Below are 13,672 nucleotides of genomic sequence, written 5' to 3'. Positions count from 1 at the left end.
ATTCTAAAAAACGGCACTGTCAGTAATTAGTCCTTCTTAGAAGGTCATTCTGACCAAAATATACCACTAAGAAAAAATACCCCAACAAGTACTCTACAAAGTAGATAATTGGCTTCAGTAAAGAACAAGGACACTTGCTTTGCTAATGGATTTACACGTTAAAGACATTTATATTCTTGCTACTCACAGAAGGAAGATTTCTTCTTCAAACTTCTGTTGTTAACTCATGGAAGTTCCTGGCCATCATATTTCACATTATTGATTCTAAATTTTGTCATCTGGAGGTAATATTATCTACCTAGCATGACTGTCATGAGGACCTAACATTTGTAAGATTTTTAGAAGTTCAAAATACTATAACAGTCTCTTCTCCCAAGTAACAAGCAAAAGGACAAAAGGAAATGGCCTCAAGTTGCACCAGGGGAGGTTTAGATTGGATATTTGGAAAAATTTCTTCACTGAAAGGATTGTCAAGCCTTGGAACAGGCTGCCCAGGGAAGTGGTTGAGTCACCATCCCTGGAGGTATTCAAAAGACGTGTAGATGTGGTGCTTAGGGACATGGTTTAGTGGTAGACTTGGCATTGCTAGGTTAGTGGCCGGACTTGATGCTCTTAAATGTCTTTTCCAACCTAAACAATTCTATGATTACTAATCCTGAAATCTTCTATTGGATTAATAGAATTTTTTTTTTTTTAATAGGTAACTTCTTTTCTAGGTAGAAAGGTTACAATAAGGCAGATGAAACTAACCAATAATCTGTCCCTCCTTATTTTTACTCTCAGCAGTAACCAGGGAAACAACTAAACCCTGATGACTGTAAGCTGCTATGAAATACCATTTAAAGAAAAATTCTTGAACAGAAGTTTGTAGAGTGTGTTTGCTTATGACAAATTGGCAGACTGAGAAAAGAAAAGTAACCTAACTAATCAACTATTTGTACTTACAGTTCATCTGGATCTATTAGGAAGAGTTACACCTGCATATCTAGGAACAGAATTTGCCCTTCCATGTTTTAAACAGGAGCAAGACAAAACGTGGAACAGCTCTGGGGATGCCTCACAGCAATGACACTCCACATTTTGTCACGACTGCTAAATTTTAAAAGTATTAAGCTAAGACAACCTGATTAACAGATTTCAGAAAAATTGCCAGGGAAAAGCTTGTGCTTTATATCATAACTCAGTGAGTGAAAATAGTCTGGAAAAAACAAAACAAAAATCTGTGTCTCAATATTTATAACACTTTTCAGCAATACATAGAAAACAGCATACACACAGACAAATAAAAATATTACTGTAATCTACTCCTGGCTTCTTGTTCTGTTCAGTCTTATGAAACAACTAATTTAGCAGGCAATGTACAGTATAGAGGTCCTTAGTGGATTGCAATATACTAAGTAAGCATGTTTTTCTTTTTGCTTAATTTATAGTCCCTGGAAGAAAAGACATTTAAAAACCTATTGTCTGGGTTTACAAAGCTCATAGGGATAGTTATTTCTTAGCTGACTGTATTGCTGGCTAAAATGTTAGACATACTTTACCACTAGAGGTCTTTTCATTTATGGATGTACTAAGGCCTCGAGGGTTCTCATCAGTGGACATATGTTTTAATTACAGAGAATTGCAAAATGCGGTGTTGTCTTCAAATGGACAACTGCAGGACAAGTATATGGATATTAACCTAGAATTTGCTGTATAAGCATTGGAGGCAATAGTTTCCCAAAGAGAAACCGAATTTTCATCTTTTTTGATACCCTTATCCTTTATCTAGCTTGAGTAATTTCTTAAAATGTAAACTCCTGCCAAACTTTGTGAATAACAGATTTTTGGTTTCAGTGATAAAACTGAAGGGGGGGAAAAAAAGGCAAGAAAAAAAATTGGTAGAGCTGATTCAATTGAGTTGCTTCATTTTTTGGATCTTGGTGCGATTTTCTTTCCCTTTCTCCATATTTTTGGGTTCTTAACGAATGTGGATCATTCTGTAAATGGAAACATTTAATGCTGAAACTGTCAAAACAAAACATTTAACCTTTTCAGAATTTTACAGTCTGAAACTGAATTCTACCAGAATTTCAAAATAGACGTAGTAAGTAAGCAACTACTTTTTTGTTGTTTGGGTTTTTTTTTTGTGTGAATTCACTGTCCCTTCATTTCTAGTTAATCATAACAGGGCAACTGCACATCCAACCAGGTTGCATACAAACAAGCTCATGAAATAATGGGTCTGTAATCTTTGCATAGTATAGCTGAGAAATCAACAGTTACTAAAGATGTCATAATTCGCTAAAAAAAAAAAAAAAAAGTGTAAGAGTTCTAGGAATACAAATTTCAGCCTTTATTGCAGCTGAGTGAAAAATGTGAAACATTTACCAATCATGTAGTTTCTACAGAGAGCCAATGCAAACAAAAAACACGTGAAAGACCACATTATGTCAGTCCCATTTCCTATCTTGTGCAAAACTGTAGAATGTAAAACCTTCTGCTTTTAATTCGTCCATTTTTGCATTTCATTGATTGCTTTGTTACCTTATTTCCTGCTTCCTGCTAGTTTTTGCAGATCTTAGAGCCTGTGCAGCGGTATACAGGATTTATCTCCCCTTTGGAACACACTCTGACTTCACATAGTGGCTCAGTGTAGACCTTTTCATTAGAAAATACTTGCCTACAACACAGGTATGACCTATGATCTTTAAGCACCAGCTACCTCCGTCAGCTCAAGAATCAGTTTTCATCCAAAAGCTAAAGGGCAGATTTCCTTCGCAAGGCTTCTAAATGCCAGATTTCAACTACCTCCCTCTCCATTTTCAATGCCAAGACAGTTCAAGAAACTCTCTTAATAACACTTTTCTAAGAAGATATAATTTCGCTCAATACTTAGTTAGCAACCACCCATAGACAGAGATCAAAGCTAGCCGTTTCCAGGAATATCTTTCAAAGCTGTATGGAGAACAGGGTCTTAGAATAGATACACACAGGCAGCCTCTACAACTGTCATTGGTGATTCAGTTAAAATAATGCAACTTAATATGATTGCTGCTGAGATCTTTGCATTTTCTTTCTAACGTAAAAACTTTCCATTTGTGTTTTGAATAGGTAAGCCTACAGGGTATGGATCCAGCAGTAGACGCTTACACCACAAGGGAATAGTGGATGAATGCTGCTTCCAGAGTTGTGACCTGAGGAGGCTGGAGATGTATTGTGCTCCAATAAAGCCACCTAAATCTGCACGCTCTGTACGTGCTCAGCGCCACACTGATATGCCAAAAGCACAAAAGGTAGGACAGGTCGACAAAAAAAAAAAAAAAAAAAAAAAGTCCTACATATTTTACCTGTTTTAGGGAAGGAAAATTCTGTCAAAGATGGTAACATAGCAAACAACTGATGTGTTCTGCCTACTAGAGACACTGAGATTTAGTGGGGTTTTGCAAAATAGTGTCCATGGTAGGAAATAAGTAGGAATGCTGTATTCTATCTCATGTCTTAGAACACTGAATAAAACATGGAATTGCTAAGATAGTAGCTATGAGGCTTTATCCTGCTACTGGGTAGTAAACGACAAGTACTCACATTGTCCATTCACAAATAGAACCTAAGACTTCTTCCAAAAGAGAAACCGAACACTGAATGTTTAACAACGGATCTATCCAGAACCACTTCACTCATCCTTCCTTGTCAGGAAGATGTGAAGTGAGTAGAAGATGTAGCGAGAGCGAAAACACAACTCTTCTGCTATTCATTTTACCTGTAAATGAACAAATGATTTTTTTCTTTCCTCATTTTTTTATTTATCAGAACTAAATTAACTGGGTGCTCCTTGCAGTCAATACATACTTCATTTTAACTACTTAATGTTTAATATATATATTCCCCAAGAACTTCAAATATTCATTGGTACTGTTTGTATAGTTGCGGAGTTCAGAGTATCGAGATTTTTGTTGCTGTCATACTAGATATACTGTACATATATGTAGTTAAATCTCATCTCTCTTCAATAGAGCCTATAGTTCAAAAAACCCATTTTAGACTAGGCTACCATGAAGCTCGTGTCCAACTGTCTCCCCTGTTTGAGTTCTGCATATCTGTTTTATATGTTATCTGTCGTCTGCTGTAAGCCTCTAATGATGTATGTTATTGCTGTTGACCCTGTCTGTCCTACACATATGTTGGCCCCACTCCTACAGTTATCTGAAAATTCTGTCGTATAAGAAATAGAACTGCATGAAATCTGAAGATTTCATGGGAAGTCAGGAAACCAGCACTATATACTAATTTCTTTAATATCATCTTAATGAAAAGAACAATTGTACTCTTTCCAGCATTCATTTCTATTCCGTAAGTCAATCCATTGAATGGAATCCTTTCACCTCTTCCTCAAGTTTTCAACCTTTTAAAGTAATGGCTGTATGATTCTTCCTGGGAAGTATCACCTTAGCCGTGAGCATTTCAAAAGGCACACATGACAACCAGTGAAGTCTTTTTCATGTAGAATTCAACTATACACAAGAAAACCCTCTGGTTTATTCCTGTCTGGGCACACATATATTTAAGACTTGAGGAAAAAGAAGAAAAGAGGCTTGGCCAGTAATCTGTGTGCTCCTTCCCATGCTTGTTGCTAAGGTGATGGATAAAACATTCTGTAACTTCAAGTAAAAGGAGACAAGGTACCTGCCAGTTTGCTGATGGATCACCACACCGCTTTCCTTGGAGGGCCAAGGAACGATGTAATCCTTTAGGCAGCTGTCCTCTTCCCAGTTCGAAAGATAGGCAAGACAACACTTTTCTTACAAACAGAAAGGAACAGAAGAAAGGCCCTGCATCTTTCAGCAGCAGCAGGGGAAGTAATATTCAAGAGGCGATACTGGGAGAAGGAAAAAAATTAGAGGGAGTATGTAGTAATTGAGAGAACCTAGCTACAGAAGAAATCATCCAGGAAAAGGAGAAAAAAATCAAGAGGTGAAAAGGGCAGTAAAAAGACAATGAGGAGCAGAGGGGAAAAAAAGGGGAGGGAATTAGATCAAAGAGGCTGAGAAGATGAGAAATATTGAAGAACTGAATGAACCACGGTGCATCACACAGAAAAGACAGAGTTTTGAGAAAAATAAAGAGATTAAATAATATTAGAGAAAAATCGATATTACAGAAAACAATACCTTTAAAGAAAAGGTATGGGAAAAGGAGGAGAGAGATGAACAGAAGCAGAAAAATCATAAAAGCTTCTTGATGGGATCTTGGTGATAAAATAACAGAAATCTGGTGGAAAAAACAAACTGAAGTTTTTGTTAATATCTGTGGATAGAGAAAATTAGATTGAGGAAACAAAAATAGAGCAGAGGTAGGAGAAACTATTATTCAGATTTATGACAGATAAAAGGACAATAAAGGGAAAGGAAGAGAAGGGAAACAATTCATTAAGAAAAACTGTGAAAAAGCTCTGGTACATATTCTCATGTAATTATTTTTTCTTTCTTTTTTCTTTTTTTGCAGGCAGCTGTACTTGCCTCTATTAAGAAAGAAAATGCTATTTTCATACTTTCTTCTTTGGATAGGCTCCCCCAATATGAATGCATTTAGCAAATTCATAGTGTTGATTTTAATTAAAAAATTAATTATACTAAAGTAAAATTAGCTTTCAGTTGAGCAATTGTTTTTCTGCCTTAGAATATTTTTCTCTCAATGTTATACGTTATATAGGAGATAGATACATATCGTATACTTATATAAAGTGAATATATATATGTAAGATAACATATATGACCTCTAATATTTTCTGATTTAGATACAACATCCTACAAGGCAGGATTAAGTAGAATATCTAAGATGTTGTATAGTTACTCCCAGATTTCATACATCATCAGTTTCTTACGTTTTTCATTCTTCTAATGTAGTTTTTACTTGGTGTTTCCTCATAACCTTTTTAACAGAAAAATCCAGGATTTGGGTTGTGGTTGAAGGGTTTTTGTAAGTGGTCTACTTTCCCAGATCCTTGAGCAGATCATTCCTCCTATGCGCAATTTGGTAGAATAACTTACTTCAGTGGAGCAGGACCGTTCTTCTGTTTACAGGTTATGTTGATACTGGTCTTCAGTCATTACATTACAAACAAGTGTTGCTACACTACACACACAAATCTGAATGGTGAGTGCCAGGCAATGAATGATTCATGTGGGCTGAGAACCCCAAAATGCCTATTTGCTGCTATAAGGCCAACATCAAGAACTAGGTTTAATCCAATTAAAGAGACTGCATGTGCAGAGTTCTGTTTCTTTATAGCCAATGAACAAAATATTTGTTTCTCTATAGGACCATTATTTGTCTTGTTCTAAGACCTTTACTCACAAATAAATATAAAAGTATATTGAAAAGTAAAAAATAAACACATTTTTGTGATATACTTAAGGGTGTTATATACACAGCATACTTCACAGATTCCCCCCAAAAAAAGAAAAGAAGAAAGAAGGCAGTTGGAAGCACTTTGTTACTGCCACAGCTGCTGTATACAATGGAGCACATACCCAAGCTTAACTCTATCATAATTTAGATACCCAGCTTTCACCACCTCTTTTGCACTCAGCCCATGACTAAATTACCTTAAACTGGAGGAGCCAGTGAATGCAACAAACACGCGTAATAGCTTGCAGAGAGAAATGAGGTATGTGTCAGAGCAGAATGTGATAGCTACAGGCTAACCACCCTAAAGTCTTCAGTGAACAGATGGGATAACTCTTTCCAGCTGGGTTTCAGCACCGTGGGCCTTCACTAAGTTGTGAACTACAGTAATATGTAGTTTCTGTTAGTGCCCAGCAGTCAAACATCTATCTAAAGGATACCAAACTCTCACCAGAGTGTGTGTCCTCTACTTAAAAAGAAGTATCTCCCCTACTTCCTGAAATACTTTATATTTTTTGAGTCGCAGCCTACAGAGGTCACTTAACTGTCTGGGTCAGCAACCCTGTCTGGGATGAAAAAACTGTTTGTAGTTTGAGAGGCTTCTGGAGCATTCAAATTGCTTTCTACAGCGTGAAACAATAAATATATCCAAGTTGGGTTATAGGAAATACACAGTGAAGTGGCAAGTCTGCTTTTAAAGCTCAAATCCGGCATAGAAAAAAAGCTGACTTCTTGGTGACAACTGGACAATTGTTGGACAATGAGAAAATGCTTTAGTTTTACACAAATAGTTTTTTCAATAGCCTTCACATATTGCTGTAACAATCATATCTAAAACAGATTTTATACAAAACCAACAAAGCTGGCTAAGATTTAGTAAGCCATTTACTGTATATCTTTTGTTTCTGTGCCTCTGTATTTGATCTGTAAAGGCCACTCATTCCTTTAAAATAGAATAGGATCTGTCCGTATAATCCACATTCAGTCAATCAAAATGAATACATAATCAAAATTAATATATTGCCCTGATCATTCAGATCCCTCAGTAGAAAAGCAGCTGACCAGAGATATGGAAATTACATAAAATATGCAAGGTAATACAGGTAATGCAATTGGTTTTTTCTAACAGGCTTCCTAAGGAAAGCTAGATAATTACATTTGATTTAGTGTTGAGATTGAAGAAACAAAAAAAAATTAAAAATTCAGGACAACTGTTCTGGTCTATTTAGCTAAGGGAATAGAATAATTTTCAATGCCACTGCAACATAAGACTAAGGTTTAAAAGATTGGTTTTCTTTTTTCAGTTTACTTAATTTGCTTCAATGTATATACCTTTCTATTATTGATATTTATATTATTAACATTAATTAGTTCTCTATATCTCTTCCTCACAGTGATTGAAAATAATGATGTATTGAAAAGGGAAAGTCAGAAGTTTCACATTGGAACTGTTGCAATTGAATATTTTGGTATTTCCAAAGCAAAACATTTTAATCTCAAGAAGTCAAAATAAAGCTTTTTGATTTCTTGCAGCTATATCTTTTTGCGGTGAAACTGATGTTCATTAAGCTACTTTCAGTCTCCTCAAATTTCAAGGAATTTAATATTACTCAAAGTCCCCTTACTTTGCTTCTGACCATCTTAATTAAGCTACTAAAATTTAGTGCTTCACCATTTTGCATTAGGTATAATACTATTCAAAACAGGACCCCAGTAAAACAGTTATAATACTGTAAAAATTCAATTTGATTAAAACACTTGTACATTTAAACAAATAGGTAATTTTTTTGCAGGATCACAACCAGCAAATATTCCTATTAGTCCCACAGCAAATTTCTTTTGTAATAAATTTCATTTGAAAATTCATAAGAAAGGATTATAATTTTTTAAAGAATAAGGAAAAATAAACATTTGATCTAATAATCCAACCAACCTGCAGGATCTGTTGTTCACTCATTTACTGACACTCATCAATCATGCTTATCCAAAGCCTGTTTTGTTTACTTGTTTGCTATTTGAATATTCTGTTGAAAATTTTCAGTAGAATTATTACTGTAAAAAAAAGAGAGATACTTAGGTATTCATCTTGCCAGAATTGATAAAAAATAGGAAGTGATCATCTGTATAATACAAATCCGTTATAAAATTCTGCCCTAATTGCAGTTAGTTATGTATACAAGCAGAGATTATTAAGAGGAGACAACTTAATCATATGTCATCATTTCTAAACTCAAGAAAGGTGTCCCTGAATTTTTAACAGACAGGTGTGAAACCAAAGCACATTACAGATCAAGATTATTTTTTTTAACCTAAAACGATGAGAATAACTATTGACATTGCTTTCAGTTTAAAATCTCATTTAATAAGCACATACATCAGCTAGTAAGGTAGGAGTAAGGACCGGGGAGAAACTTTTAGTATTGGTGCTGGAAAGCAAAGTAATGGTTTCACCCTTTTTCACTAAGTCTGTGTTTAAGTTAAACTGTGAAACAGGTGCAAGCAGGGGAATTAAAGTTCATTGTTCTGTGCACATGGTTCCATCTAGCTTTTCTTTCATTCATATAAGCAATCGTAATAAAAGCTTAACCTATTTACCCTTAGTGAATTAAGTTTTAACAGCAATCGGAAAACCAGTGAATAGAACTTAGAAGAACAACTGCTCTCTGTTCAAGCAAAGGAAATTGAGCTACTTCCACAACAGTTGTGTACACGAGGGAAGACTGACATTTTTGAACTAAGTAGTGTCACAGAACCAGTGGCACAAGGTTCTTATCAATTTAAGACTACAAGGTACCTTGAAAATTATTACATGAATGTGGACACTGGTGAGGCCGATTTTAAAATCCTGTAAATAAAGAAGAGCAAAAGCAAAAAAACATAGTACCATGCCATCCCCTTGCACCCTGAGCAAAAGGACCAAGGAGGTGTACATCTTGATATAATTTTGCTGTTGCTCAGATTTTTAGTCCTTATTCTTCTTTAGGCCTCGTATGTGGAAAATACACAAAAATACATATACCAACGAGGTATCAATAGGAAGCAGATTCTCTCAAACATCCGTTTCACATTTTATCTGTTCTTCAAAATTTAAATAAATACTAAGTGGGACTAAAAGAGAGAGGGAAAAGAAGTTAATATTTTTATTTTAAAAAAATGCCGCTAAGAAAACAGAAAAAGTATTGCATTATTTCTCATTAATCTTTCTAAGATTGGCAGATTCTTTCGTACTTGGCTCGGTATCAAGTCACAGATACATTTACAGGCCAAAATATGCACAATGGCACTAATCCTAATTTCTATTACAGCCATGCCACATTACCAAGCCAATGAGGGAACCTTTTAGGTGTAACAGATAGAAGAACTTGGCCTCTTCAGAAAATTATTTTCTCCCATTGCTTACTTTCCAGCCTTGTTATTATGTCACTGATCACACTGCCCACACAACTAAAAAGGTTTCAAAGAGACCCCAGAGAGCTCGTAGCTAAGTTATCGTGCCTGTTACCACAAACATTAGACTTTCCACTTATTACCAATAAAGCAAGAGATCTTTTAATGCCAATATGAGGTTTGAATGTCCATCCTAATAGGATAAGAATGCTGCCGCGTGCTTCCCAATAGCCTTCTGTCTTAGTTAGATGACCTTTACTATCACTGAGGTGGTTGTTATCCTAACGTTACGGCCGCCCTGTCTCTGAAGATCCGTGCACAAGGTGATAGGTTCGCAGTCTGCGCTTCTCTGTTCATGAACTGACTTACACAAAGTTGACATTTTGCATCTCTCATCTTAAAATGCTTATTGTCTTTGTCTGCGTCTGAACATCAGCTCAGAGCATCTGATAATGAAACAAGCACCGCAGAGAACAATTTTATTTCTAATTTCCTTTTTTTCCAAAGACTTGAGAAATAAGGCAAGGTTTTCCATACCAGTGCAAATGCAGGTCTGAGAACCTGATTCAAGCATTCACGCCTTTATTTTTTTTTCCCCGATGGTCTCAACATCGCATACTTGAAAAAATGTGCTATATGGGTCAAAGCATTTTCTGGCACGCATGTTACAGCTGCCACCACCACTGCCACTTCTTTGTAGTTATTCATCAACATGCTGATTCCAGAGGAGAAAGTGTTCTAAAAGTAACCTGCCACCTTCCCTCAGTTTCAAAGCTAGCCTGTGTATTATGACAGCTTTTTTTCCATCTACATATAAGTATTAAAAGCTATAACTGAAACCCTGATGCATCTTACTGCTGGCTTTATTTGGATCATAAAGTCATTTTAAAGTCGGACAGCAATGGTAATGGAGAGAATTTATATTTTCCTTTGGGAAACATATAGCTAATTTTCAATCTAAGTATACTTTGAAACCTACTGCAATGCAAAATGGCAGTTCTTTCACAATAAGGCTATCACTGTCCACGTTATAGATCACGAGGGTGCAGCTTTTAAGAATGTACGACTTTCTGCAAAGGAAATGTATCATATAACTCTTTCTACCTGCTGGTAAACTTTCTTCAAAGAGGACGACCTAGGGGGCAGCATTGATGAGGATATTTTGCTTTGTTGCCACGAGGAAAAAAACAGGGTAGATGAGTCGAGGAAATCCTGTTTTCTTAGTTCATTGTTACCAGTATAAGCATTTGTAGCACGAGGCAGGATCCTTAACAATGTCAGACTCCTGTGACGTGCTGCAATGATAATGTTAGTGAAAATCAGTGAAAATTGAAGGATTCATCCAGAATGAGTGTTTCAGGGTAAAAACTAAGGTACAGCTTAGGCAAAACTAAAGACAGAAAAGGGAGCTTTGTAAAAGCTGGATGAGAAACAGGCAATGAAACAGCAAAAAATATTTTAATTTATGGATAAACAGAATTATGTTTTTTGTATTTGATCCATGCTAAGGAAACTATTCTATAGTGGTATTAGCAAAATTTGATGAAGACAAGCCAGTATCCTACTGAACTGGTCACAGGAATAGTGACTACACAGTTAATCTCTTCTTCCTCATTTAGTATTGCGTTTCAGACTAAGAACATCTAGAATGGCAGGTTCCTAACAAAGACATTTCTTCATTATGAATAGTTTGCTATTAACAAATTTGGCTTGTCAGTGATGATAAATCTTAGTTTGGCTCAATGTTCTTACTTGGTGGTATAACTTATCTAACAATTACTAGTACTGCTTGGTTGGTTGTTTTTTTTTTTAATATTCTGAAAATAATAATTCAACTTATATCCATCAGACCCCAATCCAAACCCAGTGAAAATTAATAAGTTCTGGGTGAGTTCAAATTTTATGATCCTTTGCCAGTTTCTGATTTAATTTGATGTTTAATAGATACCAGAGGCAAATGGAAAAGTTATATATAGAATAGGATTCTATATCAGAAATCATTTACAAAACCCCATAAAACTACTGTAAGGCACCAAATCAGCTTCCATTTTCTTTCTGTCCATCAGAACAGCAGGCAAAAATTCCATTGTTTTTTACATTTTAGACACTACATTTCTTTTTTTTTTTTTTCTTAAAAGCTTAAATGGTAGATAATGCAGTGATAGAAGTACATGCATGTACTTCCCCTTTCTCAGGGAGATGTTTTATTTTTGGCTTTTCTTAGGACAGCAGACATGATTTCAGTTAACTAAGAATTTTACTTGTGATGAGGATTATAAATATGGAGAGTTACTTAACAATTCTGCCTCTAGTCTGGTACAGAATGTTCAAAGATTTGGGCCCAGCTAACACTTACCAGCGTTGCAAATAAGGAAATCAAGCTGAAAGATATATGCCACACCCATGGCTGCTGCTGGAAACCGGCCTGTGCGTGGAAAGACAGTGAACTGAGGGCATTGTTCATTCCAAAACCCTCTCGGTTTGCCTGGCACATCACCCTGTCTCTTTCTGAAAGTACAAATTATTTGGCTGCTGCTCCCGCACTGAACCCACACTTTTTATCCTCCCAAAGGCCTTATCCAACAAAAACCTTACACATCTAATATGCCATTTATGCAAAAAGCAGGTAACCGAGTCCCACTCAGCAATTTTGAAAACCTCCGACCACTGGGTACCAAAGCCCAGGAAGCTCCATAAATCCTGCAGTTACAACTCTGGAGTTCCCTGGCCCCTATACATCCTGCTTTTGCAAATGATCTTGTTCCGAAAGAAAGAAAGAAAACCTTTGGTACCTACTGTATGTCTAAGCCCATCCCAGTTCCAGTATGCAGATGTTTCCTCGGCCAAGATCAATAATGACAGCAAAGTGTTTATGCCTAGGAGAACAGGAATTTAGTGTACAGAAATTTTGCATAGTTAAGTTCTCTGAACTGGCAGAAGGGCTCTACCAATTCCTGCATTCATGATCACTGTTTTCTCACTATTGTAAGTTTTGTGGTCATACAGCATATTAAAACCTATCTGGAATAATTGCTTTTTTCTATACCTTCAGGAAGTGCATTTGAAGAACACAAGTAGAGGGAACACAGGAAACAGAAACTACAGAATGTAAGAACATGCCATCCACAAGAATGAAGAATGAATGTGCCATCTGCAGGATACTTTGCTGTAAATAAATTATTTGTTAAACATTGGAAGACTTAAAAAAACCTATGGTTTAATAAGCTTGATGCAATCTCAACCAATGGGCATTCTCCCAGTGAACAATGCAACTAAACATTCCAATATTAAGTCTTTAGAGAACAGAACATTTTAACCAGCCCAGAGCTAAAAAATTCTGTGGTTGATATATTACTGTTTGTTAACCTGTTTTAAATGTCCTGCACAAAATCTCTTAAAGTCCTGTGCCCCTCAAAAGCCTAAAAAATTATGGGCCTTTGATGGATCCAATTGCACTAAATTAACCTATGAACACTGGCTGCTGGAGTCATTCATCAGCCTTGTCTAAGTGGTGTTTTTTTTATTTGCACTTCTATACAAGCAACAGGCTGTTTGTTTTACAGTGTCTGATAACATTGTTTGTCTACCCCTTCATATTTGCACAGTTTGACATTCCCAGTAACAGCAGCAGTAAGGTAACATATACAGTTTTAAACATCCATTAATTCCATCTGTGGCATTTTGACAGGATATGGGTTATAGACGCATTCGTTTTAAGACAGTTTTCTTTTTCCTTCTCTTGCAAAGATGCAGTTTATTGCAATTTGTGAGACAAAAGATTTTTAAAAGCAGTTAAAGCATACATAGGCTCTCAAACCATTAATGATTCTTCCAGGTAATTATTTTGCAACAGTATAGGTAACTTCTTTCTTCCTCCATATAATGCAGTATGTAAAAT

General features: G+C 35.9%; 1 protein-coding gene across 1 annotated transcript in view; it reads left to right on the top strand.

Moving 5' to 3' along the window:
• IGF1 (insulin-like growth factor 1 (somatomedin C)) overlaps window positions 1-13,246 on the top strand; it is a 52,824-nt gene extending 39,578 nt beyond the window's left edge. Inside the window, exons 3-4 of the mRNA XM_009887414.1 lie at window positions 3,094-3,275; window positions 12,827-13,246. Coding sequence (XP_009885716.1) covers window positions 3,094-3,275; window positions 12,827-12,886 — 242 coding nt within the window. The 3' untranslated portion in view covers window positions 12,887-13,246. The remainder of the gene's footprint in view (window positions 1-3,093; window positions 3,276-12,826) is intronic.
• Window positions 13,247-13,672: the final 426 nt, after the last annotated feature.

The sequence above is a fragment of the Charadrius vociferus genome, unplaced genomic scaffold, assembly GCF_000708025.1.
Source record: "Charadrius vociferus isolate BGI_N301 unplaced genomic scaffold, ASM70802v2 scaffold196, whole genome shotgun sequence".
Classification (NCBI taxonomy): domain Eukaryota; kingdom Metazoa; phylum Chordata; class Aves; order Charadriiformes; family Charadriidae; genus Charadrius; species Charadrius vociferus.
The sequence above is the reverse complement of the archived record's forward strand: the minus strand, read 5'-3'. Positions and strand labels throughout refer to the sequence as shown.